Genomic DNA, 21,842 nt, shown 5'->3' on the forward strand with positions numbered 1-21,842 from the left:
GCCTGTTGCGTGTTTAAAACCATAACGTGCAAAGTGTTGTACAGAAGGACTTGACCAGTGAAAACAGCAGAAAAAGGGAGTAAAGATTATGGCTATTTTTTGTGGTTAATAAACTGAATCACTGCGTCATGTCCTAGGACTGCACGGCGGTGGGTGTTCACCATGTAGTGCTCATGCAGGGGGGTAGCACACACTGTCTTACTAAATGTGCAACCACGTTGCAGGGTAAGACCAGTGTTTACTGCCCCAAAGGAAAACAAGGGAAGCCATCGCCTCCTCCTGACAGGAGACTGCTTTGGAGGTCAGAAAAAACAAACAGAACAAACCGCCGCCGCCACCCGGAGCAGCTGTTTTGAAGCACACTCGTGCTTGCGTCAGTTCTGTCCTGGGAGCGCGTGTGAGAGAGAGAGGGGGGGAGCAGGAGGTGAGCCCAGGAGAGGTGCACGCGCAGTCTGCTCTTTTTAGAAGCACACACTCGTGCTTGTGGCACACCCCTGCGCACTCCCGCAAGGTGGATGCCGCCACAAGCACAAGTATGTGCTTCGAAAAAAAGCAGAACAGCTAAAGATCCTCCTATGCAGCGCATCCGCGCTGTGTAGGCAAGACCTAAAAATGGGCTACTTCTTAGAAAAATGCCAAAACTGTGGTAAAAATAATTGTGTGGTTTTTTTTTATTCATGGGATGCAATTCAGCAGGGACCACACATTGTCTGCTTTCTGTTTGGAGCAGCATCATGCAGGTGGCGGCAGGGATTTCTTATTTTAAATTCCAGCTGGGCCCAAAAAGTTTAAAGGGCCATCAGCCCTCCTTTTGTTTGAGTAATATCTGGGCTGGGAGCTATCTGGAGCCTAACAACTAGATGCTAATGTAATTGAAAAGAAACAAAGGCATGCAGTTTAAAATGTTTATAACATTTTGTATGAGTATTCACATGAATAACAATTTAAATAGCACTTACTATTTTTTCATGAGATTCTTTTATAGGGTTATTCATTCCAATGTAGGGAGTCTGAGCGCTTTACCCATTATACGTTGACAATAAATATTGTGTAAATCAATGTATCGGATGTTATATATGAAAATTAGTTCATTACTGTCACAAGGCCAGCGGGGAAACCACGGGACGGAAGGGTGACTGGGGGGAAGCCTGTCATGTCATGTCGCCTATGCTTTCTTCTCGACAGGACGACTGGCTGCAGGCGTCTCAAACAGACTTGTCAGACACCGACGCTGTCCCCTTTAACTGGAACCCACTAGCAGAAGGCCCCGCCTCCATTGACGACGTCGTTGAATGGAACCCAATAAGGAACGACGGAAGCCGGAACTGGGTGTGCTCGGACACCGGAGATCGGGAAGAGCGGAAGGAGACCGGAGAATCGAGGTGTAGAGTTCGTGAGGGAGAACCAAGACGCCCGGAGAGTACACCCAGCCCGGGAGGAGAGGAAGAACGACAAGAGTGGAAGGAGAGGCCAGGAGGCCACCGGGTACATGCTTCGCGAGCCACACTCCAGGAGGAGCGTGGCTGACTCAGGTACGGGAGCGGTTCGCTGGCTGGGTCGGGAGGCGGGAGAAGCCAGAGGGTTGATAATATCTCCACTTGCCGCCCTCGTGTTCATAGTGTAAATACCCCCCTCCCCTCCCCATCACTCCCCACCGCCTCCCGTTTGTTTGCAATCACTTAGTGCACCAGAGTGCTTCCTCACCCCCTTTCCCTCGCTACATAGCAAGAACGTTATACTGATCCCTACCTATCTCTGATACTTTTCTTTTGGAAACTCTGGAGCACGTTCTTCTTCGCCCTACCTGAAGATAAAAGGAGGAGGACGGCTGACCTATAGTGAAGGACGACTTCAGAGTCTGAAGACCCGGAGGACATTCCCTTGTTTCCCCATCGTTCTATTTCTTTTTGTTTGTTCAAGCTGGCAGACCGCAGGAAGTGGGACTATCTAAAAATGAAACCATCTCTGCCCCGACGTAGCCTCTTGCGCATTCCTTCTGACCCCATCACAATTACTTACCAGTAATCTTCATTACTTTGAACCAGGAGCTCCTTGTGCTACTGGTAGTGATTATATGTAAACCGTGCATGGCCAGGAGAAATACAAAATCAGGTTTTCAAATGTAACGCAATGCTTGGGGTGCATTACTACACAAATAAACCCTTTTTAGCAGCCTTATAGTAACAACAGATTGAGAAAAAAGGTTCTAAATCCATGCCTTGCAGTTTGCAGGCAGGTGCTTTATATTGATTCATAGTTCACGCAGTAGCTGCTCCTCCGCTAAGGCAGAGGAGCGCTGCACCACTGCATCATTTGCAGTGGAAAAATGCAAAATAAAATGCTAATAACACTACGTTATTATCATTTTATTTTGCCTAGGTCATGCAGCATTGCGGGTGTGGCAGGGCTTAGCTGTCGTCACAGTCCGCAAGGGAATGAATGTTGGGCCCTTAAGTGAGCATGATGGTTCGACCAGCCCTCTTGGGCCGGCTAACAATCCTGTGCACTTTGCATGTTCCCGACCAGGCTACATTACACAGCCTGGTGAGGAACATGCACAGGCTCCCTGTTGCGTTCTGAGCACTGATCCAAGGCGCTCAAACCAATCCCAATGATGCATTGAAGCGGTGTGATTGGATCAGGGGAGCCTGTGTGTCCTGGTGCTTTCTGCTTCAGAGGATGAGGAGAAGCGGCGTTCCAGCAGCAAGGTAAGTCACAAAGTAACATATTTTTCAATTGTCACCTCCCACCCCCGCCCAACCCATGCTACTCGGTGGCAGCCACCACTGAGCTCACTGTGCTATATTAGAAGCATTGCAATTTATGAAATGCACGTAATAAAAGTATCTGTGTCAAAAGCAGTAACCCACTTGCCTATCAACATAAAATAAAAATCTGTTCTCTGCATGTTGCTCAATGTGCTTTGCAGAAGACACATTATTCCTTTATGATACTTTAGGAGTCAAAACTGTGACTAAACAAAGCACAGACCTCTCCACCATGGTTATCTTACCATTATTACAATTCCCTTAGATTCATCAGGCACACAACGCTCTCTGCAGCTGGTGTCTTAACCCCATGAGATATTTTTTGAAGCAGCCCTTACAACCAATTAAGTCAGAACGGATTTACTATCAAGTTTCTTCTTGTTGCCAATTTATTTGTGGCCGAAATATAACAAACAAAATGTACAAGTTGGCATACAGTTATTTTATCCCCTCTTTGCTGACACACTTTGACCCTCAATGTATGGGTTCAGCGAGTAGCCAACACTACTTCTTGTACGTTTATGCATGTTACATATAATTGAAAATAATCTACATATTTTGGGTCTCAACTGAGCTTTCTCTTTAATCAGTTCTGCACCGCCAACACACATCAGTGCCGTAAATACAAAATGTTCCTGTATATTTTTTTTACAACAAAAAAAACATAAGCATCCAGAAAGATTTAAGATTTAATCCGGAGCTCCCTGTGGAACTGGTTCCAGGAAAATGTATACTTACCGGAAGTAAATGCTTCATGCAGCTGTTTGAGCACACGACATAGGTGGTTTTCATCGACACACGAACCTTCTGGGTCGCTATAGTACGTCTCTAGATATGCTCTTGGATTAAATTTTTGTAAATATGTTTGTTTGCCCGTAAAACTTGGATTCATTTTGTCTTCGAATTGTTCACCGCACTCTGGGACCGCGACTGTTTGTTACAAAATAAACAGAGAATGAATGTCTGTAACATCGCAAGGCGTGGCACGATTAACGTTTCCGACTCAAACCTGTAACCCTCTCAGTGCCGGGTTAGTTAAATTATTGAGAAATATTGTACAGTAATGTATTTATCATTGCTCAACAGACGCGGCGTTATCTGCAGAGTTGCGTTCTTTGGCCTGAGTTATCCCCTCGTGGCAGGCTGGCAGCGCAGGATCGGATTGGCTGACAGCCCGCTGTTTCTCATTGGTTCCTTCTGAAATTCTCGCAATTTTACAACGCCACACACCCATCTCAGTCAGGGCTTTCTAATGTGCCTCGGTCTCAGATTAGAGTTCCTGCTGTTTACCGGAACAGGACGGCCATGTTGACCTTTCGAGGCTCGTAGAGAACCCCAACCTTGTCAGTGGTGTGTTTGATTGCTGATAAAAAAAATAGTCACCAGAGGGGTGAGAGAAATATAGATAAACTCTGACAATGCCAATAGGTCGGGCAGCGGCATATGAATGCACTGTGAAGCCAGACGTAAAAATCCATTTAAGTTAATTACTGCCCCTCCCCCCCAACTGTGCTCCTGCCAGAGAAAAACACCACAATGATCTAGTTATCTATGACAGTTTAATAGCCTTCCAATGTCATGTGTGTGACTATGAAAGTTCAACTTCAGGAAGCTGGATAAATGTATATAATGATCACAGCTGTATGAAGGAACAGCAGTTTTTTGTGTGAGAGCACACACACAACTTCTGCCAAATCAAAACATTTACTCTTTCCTTCTGACATGTCAGAGCCAAGGGTCCTCTAGTGTTGCTCCCATAATTGTCTGGCAATAGCTGTGCTGTTATGCAAGACCATAAAATAAGGCATTAAATGAAAGAGGTAAGGGAAACAAATTAAGCCAGATGGGAAAACAAGAATAAAATGTGTGGGACAAGAAAATAATGCTGTAAAGTTAAAGCATAAAAGACAAAAATATGGCTAATTTTTTAAATAATATATAGGTTCACAAATTTTAATCGGACCCTGAACCATGGATTAGAAGAGTGCTAGCCTCTTTTTAATACACAGACCATCTACGTGCCTGCCAAGATGCCCGGGTTGATGTGTAATCCTTTCTGTCGAAATTTTATTTTTAGCCCTAGAGCCAGTTGCTTCCTGGGGCTTGTAGTTTGTCTTTCAACATTGAGCATATGACCTAAAAAAATTGCAGCAAGCAGAGTGCGTTTCGCTAAATTACCTAGTATGACCCGAAGTGTCACACATGACTTGGAGCCACATAGGTATTGGATGCAGTATGGACATTAGTGGTACAAAATTCCCCTACTAACACTGTAGGAGTACAGCACAAACACCGCTCATGCACAGAACAGTAACTGTCATGAGTTACAAATTAAAATGAAGCCAAAAGCAAAAAAGGCAGCCACCTAGGGCGACAACCTATGATATAGAAATTTAAAGGGAAAACATGAAATAAATATGTTGAAAAATCCTAGGCTACATCTGTTATGTGTGTGGTATTTGAATAGTGTCTAAGGCAAACATACAGTTAACAAGCGATTGAAAGGTAACTGGATTCTGAGGACAGAAGTTGACTGCTGTTCCAGACCTGGATGCATAGATGTAGAAGACCTGTTGGTGTCATGGCTGGGGATGTGCTGAGAGCCATCAAACATGGTGAGCTTCCCAGTTAAATAGGCAGGGTGCCAGTCGTGATGACTTTGTAGAGGATGCAGCTGCTTTTGAAGATTGTGTATGCTGGCAAAGGGTGAATGAACCGGTGTTGCGTGGAAAGGTAGGAGGAGAACAAATGAAGGTTGTTGCCACTGAATCCAGTTGAGACATCAGGATGAGAATGAGGGTTGGATAGTCAACGGTGTCAATCAGTTAAGAGGGAAAGCGCTATCAGAATTACGCCTACGATCTGTAGGTTAGCTCTATCCATGCTGCAGGTGATTAGAAGTTGGATTGGTAGTTGTGCAGGTAATGTGATCTTGGAGTCAGGCGTAGACCAATTTTTTTGCGGATTTTGCTGATCAAGGGTATGCGAGTGATAGGCTAGTTGGTGGTGAGGTTATAAAAGTCTAGGTTGGGTTTCTTCTGAAGAAGGAGGAATTGGTCTTTCTTAAGAAAATCAGAAACGGTCCCTTGAGTCAGGGAGGTGTTGGCGATGGTAAAAAGAGATCTTCATCGGAGAGGTTTACTGTAAGGGAACATCTTCTTAAGAGGTAACTTTGGGGAATTTGCGTATGTTTGTGAGAACTGTGAGAGACAGATTTGAAGAATGACGAATGACCATTGTAAGATGCTGCACAAATGGGTGCGTGTAAGGAGAGCAGCAGACTTGGTGTTGTGAGTATCTGTCAAATTGTCTTGTTCCCTGAAAGATGTTGATGGCATTGCACTTGTGGGAAGAGTGTGGGATTGGCAGGTCAGGCAGGGGCGATGTAGTGTTTGTATTTTGTTGGCAGCTTAAGTGCCAGTGTGGAATACTATTTCACTTTGTCCGATAGGAGTTTTCTGTGTGTTGGGGAGAAGACTTCTGTAGGATGAGGTCATTAAAGGTTCAGCTTTGCTTCCATTTTTTTCTTCTTTTCTGTGGGTGAAGCATTTGTTTTCAGCACGTCGAAGTACCGAGTGCTTAAGGATTTGATTCATACTAGTGTGTTTCAAGTCAAACATGTGTGTTCCCACATATGTGTTGAAGTCATTTAGAAAGGTGTTGATGCCAGAGGATGTAGCAGAATTCTGATGGAATGGTTAACATATGACATTGATTTATGACACCTGGTGAATCCTGACAGAAAAACTAGGCCCACTGTGGTTATACACAGACAGCAGCTGTGCAATCTTCCCTAACTTAAGGCATTTTGTAATGCTCATCTCGCATACTTTCAAAATGGGTAAATGAAATGGCAAACAAAGTCTAATAATTAATATTGTTCCCAAATGTTGAGGTCTTATCTATAGTGCTACATCTAGTTCTCCAGCTAATATCTGTTGAGTTGTGTCCAGTTCTGGAAGCCACATCACAAGTGTTGTGTCCAGTGCAAAGAATAAGACTTGTGGGCACCCTTGTCTAACCCTCTATTAGATGCAGATTTTATTGTTGTGGTATCCCCATCACACAATTTAGGGACAGCTGTACTGGAGTAGACTGCTGTATCCAGACTAATCAATGCCAGATGCATTCTGAGCTTTTGTAAGGTCAACAAGATCAATGCCAAGCACACTCAGTCTGAGGCTTAGACGAGGCAAAGGAAGGCCACTGACGTGACCTCCCTTCAGGCCAATTGTCTTCTGCACAATTATGTTCAGACCACACAGTGGTTAACCATTACAGTGTTTTTCCGAAAGGATGCCGGTCCCCAGGGATTAACATCCTTTCCTGCCATCCAGACCTAAACTCTAAGAAGCATCCATTTGGCACAAAAAATACCATTGGTTCTGAAAATGTATCATAACACTGGGTCAGAACCCCTTTCAGAGGGCCATGGGGCACGCAGGGCCTATTGGGCCCAACCGTGGTGGTTGAGACCTTTTACTCCTGATGTCTCAGAGCCCAATCTACTATGTATCCTGGGCAACTGGGCCACAAATCCCTTTTACCCTTAACTCTCAGTAGTACCTGTCGACGAGCAAAGTCTCCCTCGGGTGAGGTGTAGCTACAGGTGAATTAACACAACAATACTTGCTTTTATAAGAAAACGTAGTTTATTTCTAACTCTAAGCACTCTAAGGTATAAAAACATTCAAAAGCAAAAACACAACCCTCCTGAGGTTAGGGCTCAAGTGTTTGTTAGGAAAATCCCTGTCCCACCCACTTCCTTGTAATGTGGGCAGGGTTATTCCCAATTCACTATTGGCCACAGTCAGAGAATATTCACTATTAGTCCATATTAAATGATTTAGTGCTGATGCTGCAGCTTCACCTGTTGCTCTCTAAAGAAAGATCAGGTACCTGATCATACCCCTGAAATTAGAACGTTTTGCTTTGACATGTTCTGGGACCAACCAATGGCAGCACTTTTACACACTATCATAATGATGGGGTTCATGCCTCTGAGTACCAGCTTTGTCCACCGATTGGTAGCCTTTCAAATGTAATAGATTCAAAGAAGCAAATATAAGCTACCCTTCAGTGCCCATGGAACTATGTTTGCGGATATTGTGGCATGTGATATTATGCTTCGGTTGTATAAAACCAGCTAGCAAAATATTATATTTTTCACAGCATGGTGCTAATAACTAACTATTCACTTGTGTTTTTTAATGTAGGGACCGCTTGGTTTGCCCGGAGAAATTGGACCGCCAGGGGGGCCAGGTGAAAAGGTAAGTCTGCCCAGTTTCTTTTAATTGAATGCTGAGCCCACGCAGTTTAAATGTATTTCTGGCAGCACGGTTTGTGTATGCAGGCGACGAAATTGGCTGGTTTGGCTTCAAGCTGGCCTTAGCTACGGCCAGGGCTTGTGTTACATTTCTCACTTAGCTGAAGTGCTGCCAACCCTGAGACTGGATTGTTAAGAAAAATCAGAATCTAATCAAAGCGCGCGGCTGCTGCATTCATGCCCGGTCCTTGTATAATAAATGTTCTGATTACCCATTTGAATGGTACTCAATATACCAACCACAAAAGGATGAAAGTCAGTTATCTTTGCTCAAATTCAAGCCCATGGCTTGCAGATGTCAGAGGCATGGAGATACAATCTCCCAAATTGATTCGGGCTATGACAAATATTTTAAGTTAATTAACTGAATCCGGGCCTTCACAACCCACAGAAACAAGGTAGAACACTATTGCAATTTACCACAAGCTTTGGCCACGCGGCCGCGAAAGTGACGCGGCCGCAAAAGTGAAAGTGATCGCGATTGCGATCGCGCGCTGCGAGTGCGGTGGAAGAAAGATACATGGCGCTGCGCGCGTGCACGCTCACGTGCACTCAAGCTTTAGGCCACAGGCAGCACGTTGAAAAGCCGTATACAAAATGTCTCGGTCAGACCAGCGCATGCGCTGGATCAGGCGAGACCTAAAAAAAGTCTATAGTGCTGCAGCACCTTCAGCAGTAAGTCCCCAAGGGCCCCACATGCCCAGTTAAAGTCTTGCCCACTCCTGTAGCACGTAAGCATTTGGTGTTGCAGTGGGTACCCGGGACGTGGGTCCCCTGGCGAATTCTGATCCTACTCAGAGAAGCTGTGCTGCTGCAGTATATGTGGCAGCACCAGGCAGGCACAGGCTCCCTCACCTGATCGGCGCTACTGCCTCTACCCAGTGATCAAAGCAATATCCAGCTCACAAAGACATGGTAAGTCAATCTTCCCCAGGGGTGGTGGGTGCTTAAGAGAGGTGGGCGAGATTCTATCCTCTAGTTCCTGATTGGAGTCCAGTGAGGGTGTGACATCTTCCTCGGCATCCTCCACAGTCCTCTAGGAGTCAGTCAGAGCAGATCATGTGTTTTAAGCTTCACTCGCTGGTCACAGCTTAACTCTAGTCCCCGGCAATATTCCCGAATCTTTGGAAACCTAGTAACGGCAGCCCCTCCTTTTTATTTATTTAAAAAGTTTTATAAAGCACAAACATGACCAAAATGTTGGTGTCAGAGCGCTGTACACCCTAATAAATAACATTAAATATACAAGGAGCAAAATATAGAAAATACAGCATGAAAATATAATAATACAAAGAGACATAGTGAAAACATCAGCAAAGGAATCAAATTGGCATGGATAGTCGCCTCAGTTAGGAAGGACATCATTCAGTAGTCTCATTTTTACTTCGTTTTGAAAAGAACAAGTGAAGGGATGGTCCTGATCTCTGGGGGATGAGAGTTCCAAATTCTTGGGGCAATTCCAGAGAAAGATCTCTTATAGGTTTTCTTTTTGTGAAATTTTGGGGGTTTCAGCAGTAGGGAGCATGTACTACGGGAAGCTCTATTCCTTCCGGATAGCACCAGTTTCTGAGCCAGGTAGCAAGGAGTGTTGTGGTGGATGGCTTTGTATGTCATGCATGCTATTTTTAGGTGGAACCTAGATTCATAAGGTAGCCAATTTAGAGAATGGAGGGCTGGGGTGATGTGATCATTTTTCTTTACGCCTGTGATGAGCCGTGCAGAAGCATGGAGGGTAGCCCTCAACAGTGCTAGTTTTATTTTCGGTAGGCCAACAAGGGTAGCATTCCCATAGTCAAGTTTGGAGATCACATAAGCCTGAACCGCCATCTTGAGATCTGCATTGGGCAGGAAAGGCTTTCGTTTTCTTAAGATGTGGAGATGGAAATTGTCGCTCTGGTTGTGGAGCTGATGTGATTCATCATGGAGAGGTTGTTGTCTAGTGTTATTCCTAGGAATTTTGCTGAATCAACAATATGTGGGGTACAGTTCAAGGCGGTGAGTAGTGGGAACCAGTCTTTGATGTTAGAGGTGGTGTTGGGAGGCGAGATTAATAGGAATTCAGTTTTGCCTCCTGGCATACAAGGTTGCAGCGCTACCTCCTGACATCACATAGACTCCTGAGGTGCAGTCTCCCACAGCGGTACTTATGTCCACCGCTAAGGCGTTCATGAGTCCTGGCATGCTGGTCACATGAATACTAAAATTGTTTCCCGCTCTGGCATACAGGGTTACCGCAACAAGGCAGTTTGAGTTTGACACTCCCTGCATAGCACTTGATGCATGGCTGAGTCCACAGCGCCCCTCCCCTGGCATACGGCGGTTGCTGAAAACAACACTGCACCCAGGCAACAATTCAATTAGTGCCCATGCATTTACCCTTTTTACAGTTCAGCATGCATGGGGAGCGTGTCTGTGATTCAAAACACTTCTTATGGTGCAAACTATTATACAGTGAAATAGTGTTGTTCTGGTCAGTTCTCTACAGTTTTATTTTGGCAAGGAATGTTTATTTACTTTTCATGGTGGTTTCCTAAACCTGAGGAGATATGTTCAGGGCGAAAACTAACTTTCTGAATGGGAGTACCACTTGGGAAAGGCGCATGGAATAACGTTGAAGTGAAGACACCATTTCTCCTATTCCTGCACTCAGTGATGAGCAACTGAGCACTTATAAAGAATCCTGGATCAAGGGTTATTCATGCTTATTAAGGTTATTATTTCCACCTCTTACGTGTCTAATACTTTGTTGAATGGTGTTAACTGTATCAGGTACAAATACATTTTGTTCCTTCTATGTTTCAGGATTTAATTTCTGTCTCCACTAGAAATCTTGTTCAGACTATTCTGACCCTGTACATTTCCACCTCTCTAGGAACATACATGCTTCTTACTCTGACCACCCTGTTTTCTTTCTTTAAGGAGTCAGACCGTGTCCCTACGAAGAGTGACAGCACATCCACTACTAAGATCTCCTTCCAAGTATCCCTTCCTACCTCGGTGTTTAGTATTGCACAATTACAAGCAGAGGTAAAGGAATGACGAAGACAGATTCATATAATCTCTGCAAAGTTACATCGTGGGTAGAATAACCACGGTGATTCGACAGAAGGTAGGTGCTGGTGCTACAGTGCAGGTGGTATTGGTTTCCCTGGGTTTGTCCCCTCACCCAACAGGGAGACTAGCAGGGCTTTGACCCCAGACCTGGTCACAGGCAAAAGTCTTGCAGTGCTTTCCTTTCTCAGATAGCCTAGCTGGCTGCTTGCAGATGACAAAGTTTGCGGTCTCATCTCCCCCTTCTTGTCGTCCTTTTCCAGACAACAAATGTGATTTAAGGTTTGAGTCTTTGAAGTTTTTTGTTGGGATCATGTGTCTTTTGAAGTGTAACTTTTTCCTTCTCTTTTTCCCTCTCGAAAGGCTTTCTGTCACTGCACAGTTCATGGGAGTGACCAAAGCCCACAGCTGGATGTCAGCCACAGTGATATATGCATCAAAAGGTTAGTCTTAGGCTCCCAACCCTACTCTTCATGATTCCCTTATCAGTACCATCTCCTTCCTGAGATGTGTTCAGATCCCTTCCTTGTGATCTGTCACTGAATCAAATAATAATTGGAGGTATTTTCCTCCCTTTCTCCAGTGTGTGCCCCCTTCCCATCTCACAGGAATTCAGCAATACACAAATCTGTCTGGGGGATTCCTCTACACCGCATGTCTTAACCAGGCAGGCCTTGGCTTCCCTAAATGGGACCCAGGGCCCTCCATGTAATGTAACACAGCGGGCACAATTGAACTCTTTCACAGCACACAAACTCTCCATTACTGTTACCTCCATCCATTGTGCCACTACAGACACATATACATACAGCATGCACACTCAGTCTTCAAGCACTGCTCAGTGCTGTAGCTTTTCTGTCTTGTACCAGGTGTGCTGTTTGCAGACACACAGACTGCCAGCATTCACCATGTGCTTGCTGCACAACACTTCAGTCTTCATGCATTGTACTTCCCACAAAAACACATACACCCAGCACATGCTTTTATTACAAATGAATTGCACAGCACTACATCTCTGATGCAATGTATTCCTCTGAGGCATACATACACCCAGTACATGCACTAACCGCTCATATACTGCACAGTTCTGCTCTACCTTTTGCACAGTACCCTTTTCACAAGCTTACACCAAATGTTCAACAAGAGGGTCAGTTTCCCAGCTTTAAATAATGGGTCTTCAAACTGCTGTACACAGGTGTTACAACAAACAAATAATGGACGGAATGCTGACAATGCAGACATTCTCCCCCAGTCAAGAGATCTGGGTTAAATCCATCGTTCTTTTGCCCACTACACCACCCCAGTTTAGACATGGCCATATGCAAATCAGTCTCGACCCTGTGCCTCATGGGAACAGTCCAGCCCGAACTGCCAAGCCATGTCTTCCCTGGACCGGAATCAAGCATCCTAGGACCGGTTTCTGGCTATCAGCCGTCATCAGCCAGGATAGCTTGACTCCAGTGGCGTAGTGAGCACGGGTCCCACGTCTGGGAATACCCATCCCACTTAGGGCGAAAAGCGTTACAACAAACAAATGATGGACGGAATGCTGACAATGCAGACATTCTCCCCCAGTCAAGAGATCTGGGTTAAATCCATCGTTCTTTTGCCCACTACACCACCCCAGTTTAGACATGGCCATATGCAAATCAGTCTTGACCCTGTGCCTCATGGGAACAGTCCAGCCCGAACTGCCAAGCCATGTCTTCCCTGGACCGGAATCAAGCATCCTAGGACCGGTTTCTGGCTATCAGCCGTCATCAGCCAGGATAGCTTGACTCCAGTGGCGTAGTGAGCACGGGTCCCACGTCTGGGAATACCCATCCCACTTAGGGCGAAAAGCGTTACAACAAACAAATGATGGACGGAATGCTGACAATGCAGACATTCTCCCTCAGTCAAGAGATCTGGGTTAAATCCATCGTTCTTTTGCCCACTACACCACCCCAGTTTAGACATGGCCATATGCAAATCAGTCTTGACCCTGTGCCTCATGGGAACAGTCCAGCCCGAACTGCCAAGCCATGTCTTCCCTGGACCGGAATCAAGCATCCTAGGACCGGTTTCTGGCTATCAGCCGTCATCAGCCAGGATAGCTTGACTCCAGTGGCGTAGTGAGCACGGGTCCCACGTCTGGGAATAGCCATCCCACTTAGGGCGAAAAGCGTTACAACAAACAAATGATGGACGAAATGCTGACAATGCAGACATTCTCCCTCAGTCAAGAGATCTGGGTTAAATCCATCGTTCTTTTGCCCACTACACCACCCCAGTTTAGACATGGCCATATGCAAATCAGTCTTGACCCTGTGCCTCATGGGAACAGTCCAGCCCGAACTGCCAAGCCATGTCTTCCCTGGACCGGAATCAAGCATCCTAGGACCGGTTTCTGGCTATCAGCCGTCATCAGCCAGGATAGCTTGACTCCAGTGGCGTAGTGAGCACGGGTCCCACGTCTGGGAATAGCCATCCCACTTAGGGCGAAAAGCGTTACCACAAACAAATGATGGACGGAATGCTGACAATGCAGACATTCTCCCCCAGTCAAGAGATCTGGGTTAAATCCATCGTTCTTTTGCCCACTACACCACCCCAGTTTAGACATGGCCATATGCAAATCAGTCTTGACCCTGTGCCTCATGGGAACAGTCCAGCCCGAACTGCCAAGCCATGTCTTCCCTGGACCGGAATCAAGCATCCTAGGACCGGTTACTGGCTATCAGCCGTCATCAGCCAGGATAGCTTGACTCCAGTGGCGTAGTGAGCACGGGTCCCACGTCTGGGAATACCCATCCCACTTAGGGCGAAAAGCGTTACAACAAACAAATGATGGACGGAATGCTGACAATGCAGACATTCTCCCCAGTCAAGAGATCTGGGTTAAATCCATCGTTCTTTTGCCCACTACACCACCCCAGTTTAGACATGGCCATATGCAAATCAGTCTTGACCCTGTGCCTCATGGGAACAGTCCAGCCCGAACTGCCAAGCCATGTCTTCCCTGGACCGGAATCAAGCATCCTAGGACCGGTTTCTGGCTATCAGCCGTCATCAGCCAGGATAGTTTGACTCCAGTGGCGTAGTGAGCACGGGTCCCACGTCTGGGAATACCCATCCCACTTAGGGCGAAAAGCGTTACAACAAACAAATGATGGACGGAATGCTGACAATGCAGACATTCTCCCCCAGTCAAGAGATCTGGGTTAAATCCATCGTTCTTTTGCCCACTACACCACCCCAGTTTAGACATGCCCATATGCAAATCAGTCTTGACCCTGTGCCTCATGGGAACAGTCCAGCCCGAACTGCCAAGCCATGTCTTCCCTGGACCGGAATCAAGCATCCTAGGACCGGTTTCTGGCTATCAGCCGTCATCAGCCAGGATAGCTTGACTCCAGTGGCGTAGTGAGCACGGGTCCCACGTCTGGGAATAGCCATCCCACTTAGGGCGAAAAGCGTTACAACAAACAAATGATGGACGGAATGCTGACAATGCAGACATTCTCCCCAGTCAAGAGATCTGGGTTAAATCCATCGTTCTTTTGCCCACTACACCACCCCAGTTTAGACATGGCCATATGCAAATCAGTCTTGACCCTGTGCCTCATGGGAACAGTCCAGCCCGAACTGCCAAGCCATGTCTTCCCTGGACCGGAATCAAGCATCCTAGGACCGGTTTCTGGCTATCAGCCATCATCAGCCAGGATAGCTTGACTCCAGTGGCGTAGTGAGCACGGGTCCCACGTCTGGGAATACCCATCCCACTTAGGGCCACTATAGAAAGCCAATGTAGAAAAGGGTTACACAAACAAAATACGGAACTAATCTGTCAGAGGTATATTGGAAACATATTAAGGTCATTAAGGCTCTTTTGACAAAGTAACATCCAGTTCTTAGTCCAAATTTTAGAACATTGGGGTAGTTGTTTGTCGGGGATGTTCACCGTAGCAGATTAGAAGTCTTGGAGACAGCCAAACGTCTTTTAGTTTTATCTGGTTGAGGAGAAATAATAGCAAAATACTCAAAGAGTAAGGTTGGCCTCCCTTTTAAAGTTCCCATTTACCCCATTGGTAGAATTCTTATTGCCCATCTGTTCCTCTACCGTGTTTGGTCCTTTTGAAATCCATTCCTCTACTAATTGAAATGGGTTTCTGATAGTCTCTCCTCTCCTCTCAACCTTTACCTCCCTTCTTTATTGAAGTCCTGGTTTCCTAGAACCCTGACCTCTCCATTCTCTTGCTGTCTATTTTGTGAAGGCTCTGGCAGAAAGGAGCCTTGATGACAATAAATATCAGTACGTGTGCATAAATCTGCAGGAGAGAGTTTTGTGGTTGAGACGGTTCCTTTACAGTTGCAGAACTTTGTTCTGGTGTGAACGTTGCCCATCGTTAGTACCTCGATTTTCTGTTAGAGTGCAGAAAGTGCTTTTGTTGTAAATTTATTTCAGTTCAGCTCAGGTAAGTCTTTACTTGGCAGTGCTTACTTAAAACCACATTTATCCAACAGAAATTGGCATCAAGTCAAACATGAAATTCACATATTGAGTAGAAACAAATGAAGGCAGTTTACTCACCATATTTTCAAAGAATGTTATTTCATAAAAGATGTAGCTCACTTAGTCTTAAGTCCTCAGCACATTAACACTATTTGAGTCCTAAAAAACATTTATTTGGTTTTGTACTCTTTTCCTCAATCATGCCCTTCATCTTACCCTATTTCAGCAAATCACCAGATCAGAGTTCAGTCAAGAGGGAAATACTGCTAGAACATCATTGCAGATTCTAGATATCAAAAAGGAGAGTGCTACATAATCTCTCTCATGACACTCACTTGTGTGAACATGCACATCTTGTGTGTGGATATAAATGTTACCAGAATACCTGTGGGGGGAGGCCTAATGGTTGAGCAATGCATTCAGCTGCTAGTGAGTAAGTATGCTGTTTGGCAGAGGAGGCCAGTAGGTAGATTGTTCAAACTTCTCCATCATCTTTCATAGTGATTAATGTCTGTGAAGGATTATCATGAAAATCGTTGCACAGAAGAAAATAGAATCATCAAGTTCATCTTGTCACCAAGATCCTGTTCTTGTGGAGAATCAGGGGGTGGAAGGTGGTGAAGATGTGGGAAACATCCATTACAACAACCTACCTTTACAACGCAACTGTTATAACGTAATTGCCTTTACATCGCATGCCATTACAATGCATTCCACTACAACGCATGTCACTACAACACATGCCATTACAACGCATGCCAATACAACGCATTATAAGGTAAGTTATGGAGTTTTTTAGTATTAGGGTGGGTATGGGTTTAGGGGTACATAGGAATTGTAATTTTTCCCCCTACACTATCCAACACTTTCCCTACTGTTGCACACACTGCAGTGGGAATAGTAATTTTTACCCCTACACTATCCAACACTTACCCTACTGTTGCACTCACTGGAGGGGGAATTGTAATTTTTACTCCTACACTATCCAACACTTACCCTACTGTTTCCCTAAAAGTATTATGCTTTCTAATGGTATACGTTGGAATGGTATGCGTTGCAATGGCATGCTTTGTAATGGTAGTTTTTAACAAGCATTTGCAATGCAATAGGTCTCGCATTTACGCGAGTTTGAGCTATTGGTATTGTGAATGACAATGCCTTTTATTTATGGTTTGGTTTTTAAAACATAAATAAAAGGCATTGTCAATTACAATGCCAATATTTTAACTTGCATAAATGTGAGATCTAATGCATTGAAATGCTTGTTGAGGATGTATTGGTGAAGCGTAGCTCAGGCTTCAGTCATGTGCAGTAGAGCAGACATAGCTCCTCAGAAACCGGCTTATGCTTGCTTCTGTTCCTTGTTAAATGCATAGGTACGGCTTTGAAGTGGAAAGCCCCCGGTTGAGAGAAATGCCCCAGCAGGAATCAGAAAGGACAGTGACATCTTTTTCTGGCCTGGGTGTAGTTTGGCGGATGTGCAGAGACTTGCGATTAAAATGTTTGCAGTGTGAGATTTGCGGTTACTAAACTGTTGCTTAAAGAAGCTTTAAATGTTTTTCAGCTGGTGTGGCTTGCCACCGTAATCAAGTCTAATTTTTCCCTTACCTGAATGTAGAGTAACTTTAAAAGCATATTGTTCTCTCCTATAGTCCGTTGTATTTTGTTAATTAATCTGGACAGACCTGCTTGAATGACTTTTACGTAATACTCTCAAAGAGCTCATAATAAAAAAATAAAAGCTGGAACCCGGTGACCGGAAGGGAGGAGGGAGGGGGGGAGAAGGGAAGGTTTAGTAAGAGCAGAGAGAGTAGGATACGGGAGAAGCGAAAATACACAACAAATAAAGCGCAACCAGCGTGTCGCTCGTGAAAGGGCGCTGCGCTGATACAAAGAGATTACAACCCCCAAAAAAGCTGGAGCCGGTGACTGGAGCGAAAACACACAACAAATAAAGCACAACCAGCGCGGCGTTCGTGAAAGTGCACTGCGCTGATACAATGAGCTTACAACCCCAACTCAAACAAGTAGTCCCCAAATAACACATAACACTTACGAGAGTAAGGGAACAGTAATTAGCCGGTGCTTCTTGGATAAAACCGGAAATGATGTATCGGAGCGGGAACAAAGAAGGAGCAAGGAAACAAAATACAACAAACGAATTAGCCAATTGCAATAAGCAGCCCATATTGCCACATTACACTCTGGTAGAGTGTGTACAGCAGGTCTCGAAGAGACAGCGCATGCGCTGCCTTGCTCGACCTAAAAATGCGTTGTAATGGCATGTGTTGTAAAATCATGCAATGTAATGGTAGTTGTGATGGAAAGACTGCCTTGTAAAAGCATGCGTTGTAATTGCATGCGTTGTAATGTCATATATTCGAAGATGTGTGTGTATAAGACTTTATGCACATATCACGAGAGCAGGAGCTATCATTATAGTATTAAGGTTTCAATACTTGCTTGTAAAGAATATTTTTATGTTTCACTACTCTGCTGAAGTCGAAGGTGAACAGAAAGGTTCACCTAAAGAATTCAGGATTTTAGGAACTTCTTAACCTGCTAAGTGGTTTTGCCAACATAACTAGGCAAAGGAAGAAGGGAGGTGGGCCTGAGGGCCTCCACAAGTCGAAAGAAGATGCCCCCTAACCAAAACTTCATGCTGTAGAAACCACCCAAAAGAGAGCCATTATGAGGGCCTCGAGTATGGTAAGCAGAATCTCCCAGGCAACAAGAATGAGTGCTGGCCTTCCTATTTACCGGTTATTTGCTTCGGGTGCATTAGTCTTTTGTTTTGATTGCTGTAAACCATTACTATACCTCAAATAATCAATTAGGAAAAGCCTAGGCTAGATATATTGGCTCTGCTAAAGTGCTGCATGAATGTGATGGCAAAAAGAAAGTAGGATGGTGCATTTGCCTCTGATGAGAAGTAAGAACAGGGTGATGGCCATAAGTATGCGAAGGTCCTGGTAGTAGTTCTTGAGGACCACATAGTGAATCCATAGGTCTTCCTTGTGGGTCCTAAATTCAATGTCATGGGTCATGAGACCCACCTGATCGCTGCCTGAGGTCCAACTGGTTGGGTCATGCGGACCTCCTGACATTTCCTAGGTGTAACTTGTGTGTGTTGGGGTCCTTTTGTTAGTTATGAGGGTCAAATGATAGACTCTGATGTTCTTGACATCTGACTTTTGGGATCAGAGGGTAGGCTGACGGATCAAGGAGGCCCACATGACAGGGCTTTAGGCTCTGCTGGTTCTTCCTTGTGTCTACCAGGTTGGATACATACTCAAGGAGTTTGGCCCTGAGGTCCGGAATATGGGTCTTGTAGCTCTACTGCTTTCATGAGCAGCATGTTTTGCTATGACGGTTCACTTATGGGCTCTGGACATACTGGAATAAATGGTTACTGCTTCTGCTCCAGTAAAGTTCACCACTAATGCACGTTTACTGCTGCCCCTATTGATGTAAAGACTGCTCTAACTGGTGGCTGTTTCCCACTGTAAAGTACATACCCCTATACTAAGTTATTGCTAGCACTAGGGCAGCAAGTGCAAACATGGTTAGCTATTGATGGGGCAGTGCTCTTGTTTTGCTATTGCCTCCTGCTTCTGCTATTGCCTATGACTGTTGCCCTAGCTCAGTAACAACTGCCCCCTGGGTAGAATGAATGATATGACATGTGGCTCATTCATGCAAAGCAGCATGCACACTTGTGGCTAGGAATGATGCCCCTAGTGTGCAAATAAATCTATATCCAGTGGCTGCTGCCTCCAGGGCAAATCACGTCCACTCAGGTAGATCAGCGCTGTCACAGGGGCAATAAATGGTGACCATTGCTTCCAAGTCAACTCTTGCTGTAATGGCTCCTTACTGCCCCAGGAAAGCTCATTCCATTTAACACTTTACTACTAACCCAAGACAACCAGTTGTCATTGCTGGTCACTACTCTCAAAGAGCAGCGCACACACACCTACTATTGGCCATTTCTGCCTTTAGGGCAGTACCTTCTAAATCATGTTGCTGGTGACTGCAGCCAGCTATGCAGCACCAAATGTACTAGCTGGAAACATCTGCCTCTGGGTAGCACCCCCATAATAGCTAGTTACAGCAGCTCCAATGGCAGCAAATAGTTACACTGTTAAGGAATGCTGCCACCAAGGCAGCACATAGTACTACCGCAGATAACTGTTACCTCAAGGCCCGCTGTGGCAACCATTGTCGGAATCTACTTCCAGAGATATACACAAGGTTTTGGCTCATTATTGTTGTCTTGGGGTGAAACACACTTTTATTGTTGACTACTTGCACCAGGATAGCCTGTCCTGCTTTTGCTAGTGAATGATTTCTCTAGGGAAGACATTTCCACGGCTTATGGTTGCTGCCTTCAAAGCAGTGCACACCAGTATCGTAGTTTACTCTTAGTCCAAGGGCAGGAGTGACCGCTATTGCTGGGGTCAGCTGCCCCCGGGTAGAACACATGGCGGTGGTTGGTTATGGCTGCCACAGGGCATCAAACACAGTCACAGTTGCTTATTGGTAGCCTTAGACAGCACTGGCTGGTGTCCTTTGTCCTTAAGGCTACAGACACAACAATGGATGAAGACTGTTGCTCCCATGGCATCAGGCAGTGCTGTGGCTGTTAAAGACTGTCCCCAAAGCAGAACCTGCAGAAATGATTGGTGGCTGCTGTCACCAAGGTAGCATGCACTGCCAGGGCTGTTAATGTCAGGATTCGGACAAACCGCGCCTACAAACCCTCATTGAACTACATTACCCAGGAAGCCCGCTGGTGAATGGGGATTTAGGCTCCGGTGTTGCGCAGGAAGTTGCTTGTAATTCTGCATCAGCTTGGTTTCACTCTCTCGGAGGAGGGAGAAAAGAAGCAGGAAGGCGTCGTTGGGAATCCTGAGGGCCAGGGATTCCGGGCTGGATTGTTCGTGCCAGGAGGAAGTCCGTGAGTACTGTGTGGAGGGGAAGTGGGAGTTCGGCTTCCTCGAAGTCAAAGACGGATTCCTCGCTGTAGTGGCAGGAGCGGAATACTGCGGGGCTCCGCGTATTGCCGTTTCCAAACTCTGATTCTATTTTGGGTGCGAGAACACAGCGGAGTACGGCGGTGGTCACAACCGCGTACCACCGTGTGTGCTTGTCTCGCGTATAGTCCGACGCTGTATTAACGGAGTATGGCGTGGTCGCAACTGCGTACTGCCGTGAGAGCTACTTGGATAGAAGGGACTGCATTCTCAGTGGAATACGGCGGTGAATGGTAACCGTGTATTGCCGTTGACTAACCAGATGTCATGTGTTCATTTTTCCCTTGGATATAACATTGAACCTGCAGGCGGACTCTCCGCTAAAAAACCTATGTTGAGCTCCCTTGCTGGACTTCCTCTGGAACCATCACTCTTTATTACGGAGGTGAAGCCAACCCCGTAGAACCAAGTGATTTGTTCCCCTGATTACCTCAGAGCAGGGAGCGAGGTTCTGCCTTCATGTAATCACCCCCTGGGGGCCCATTGCTAGGGTACTCTGAGTGGGTCCTTGTTAGTTCATGAAGATACTGTTATGGGTATGACAGGGTATGTATGAGACATACTGGAAAATTGAGGAAACAAAGGGGATGCTTGAGGATGTTAAAGCTTTGTGTGTGTTTCCCATTACAGGCCCAATATCTGTCATCATCATTATTAGGATCCCCAAAGAAGGCTTGGCAGCGGTAGTCATGCTCAGGTACCTGATCCCATACTCTAGCGAGATATAAACGAGAGTAGACTGGTACTCGTGATTAACCCTGTGCGTTTTTTGTTTCAGGTTCTATTCCACTGCTGTCCCTTCCTTTTTCCCTTCCCTCGCCTGATCCCTCGAATACCCTGTGTACGTTTCAGGGTGTTGGTGATATCAGGAGGTGGACCCTCTTTTCTACCACGACTGGATCCTGCGGAGCTGGGCCTGACTGTTAACATCTGGCCCAGGACATGACCTATAATAGTGGCGACTGTTGCCCCAAGCAGCATGTAGTGCTATGGCGGTTAAATCCTGCCCCCAGTGCAGCTACCACAATCATGTCTAGTGACGACTCTCCTCAGGGCAATGACCACAACCATGGCTGGAGGCTACTGCCCTCAGGGCATGACCTGCAACAATGGTTGGTGACTGCTGCCACCCAGACAGAAGGCAGACGGTAGGTGATGCATGTTAC

At 45.7% G+C, this 21,842-nt stretch overlaps 1 protein-coding gene across 1 annotated transcript in view; it reads right to left on the reverse strand.

The window, feature by feature from the left end:
• The window catches only part of LOC146861662 (nicotinamide N-methyltransferase-like), a 172,046-nt gene extending 168,140 nt beyond the window's left edge, over nt 1-3,906 (reverse strand). The window contains exon 1 of the mRNA XM_085646013.1: nt 3,507-3,906. Coding sequence (XP_085502139.1) covers nt 3,507-3,660 — 154 coding nt within the window. The 5' untranslated portion in view covers nt 3,661-3,906. The remainder of the gene's footprint in view (nt 1-3,506) is intronic.
• Between the last annotated feature and the right edge of the window lie 17,936 nt (nt 3,907-21,842).

The sequence above is a fragment of the Triturus cristatus genome, chromosome 3_1 (assembly GCF_964204655.1).
Source record: "Triturus cristatus chromosome 3_1, aTriCri1.1, whole genome shotgun sequence".
Classification (NCBI taxonomy): Eukaryota; Metazoa; Chordata; class Amphibia; order Caudata; family Salamandridae; genus Triturus; species Triturus cristatus.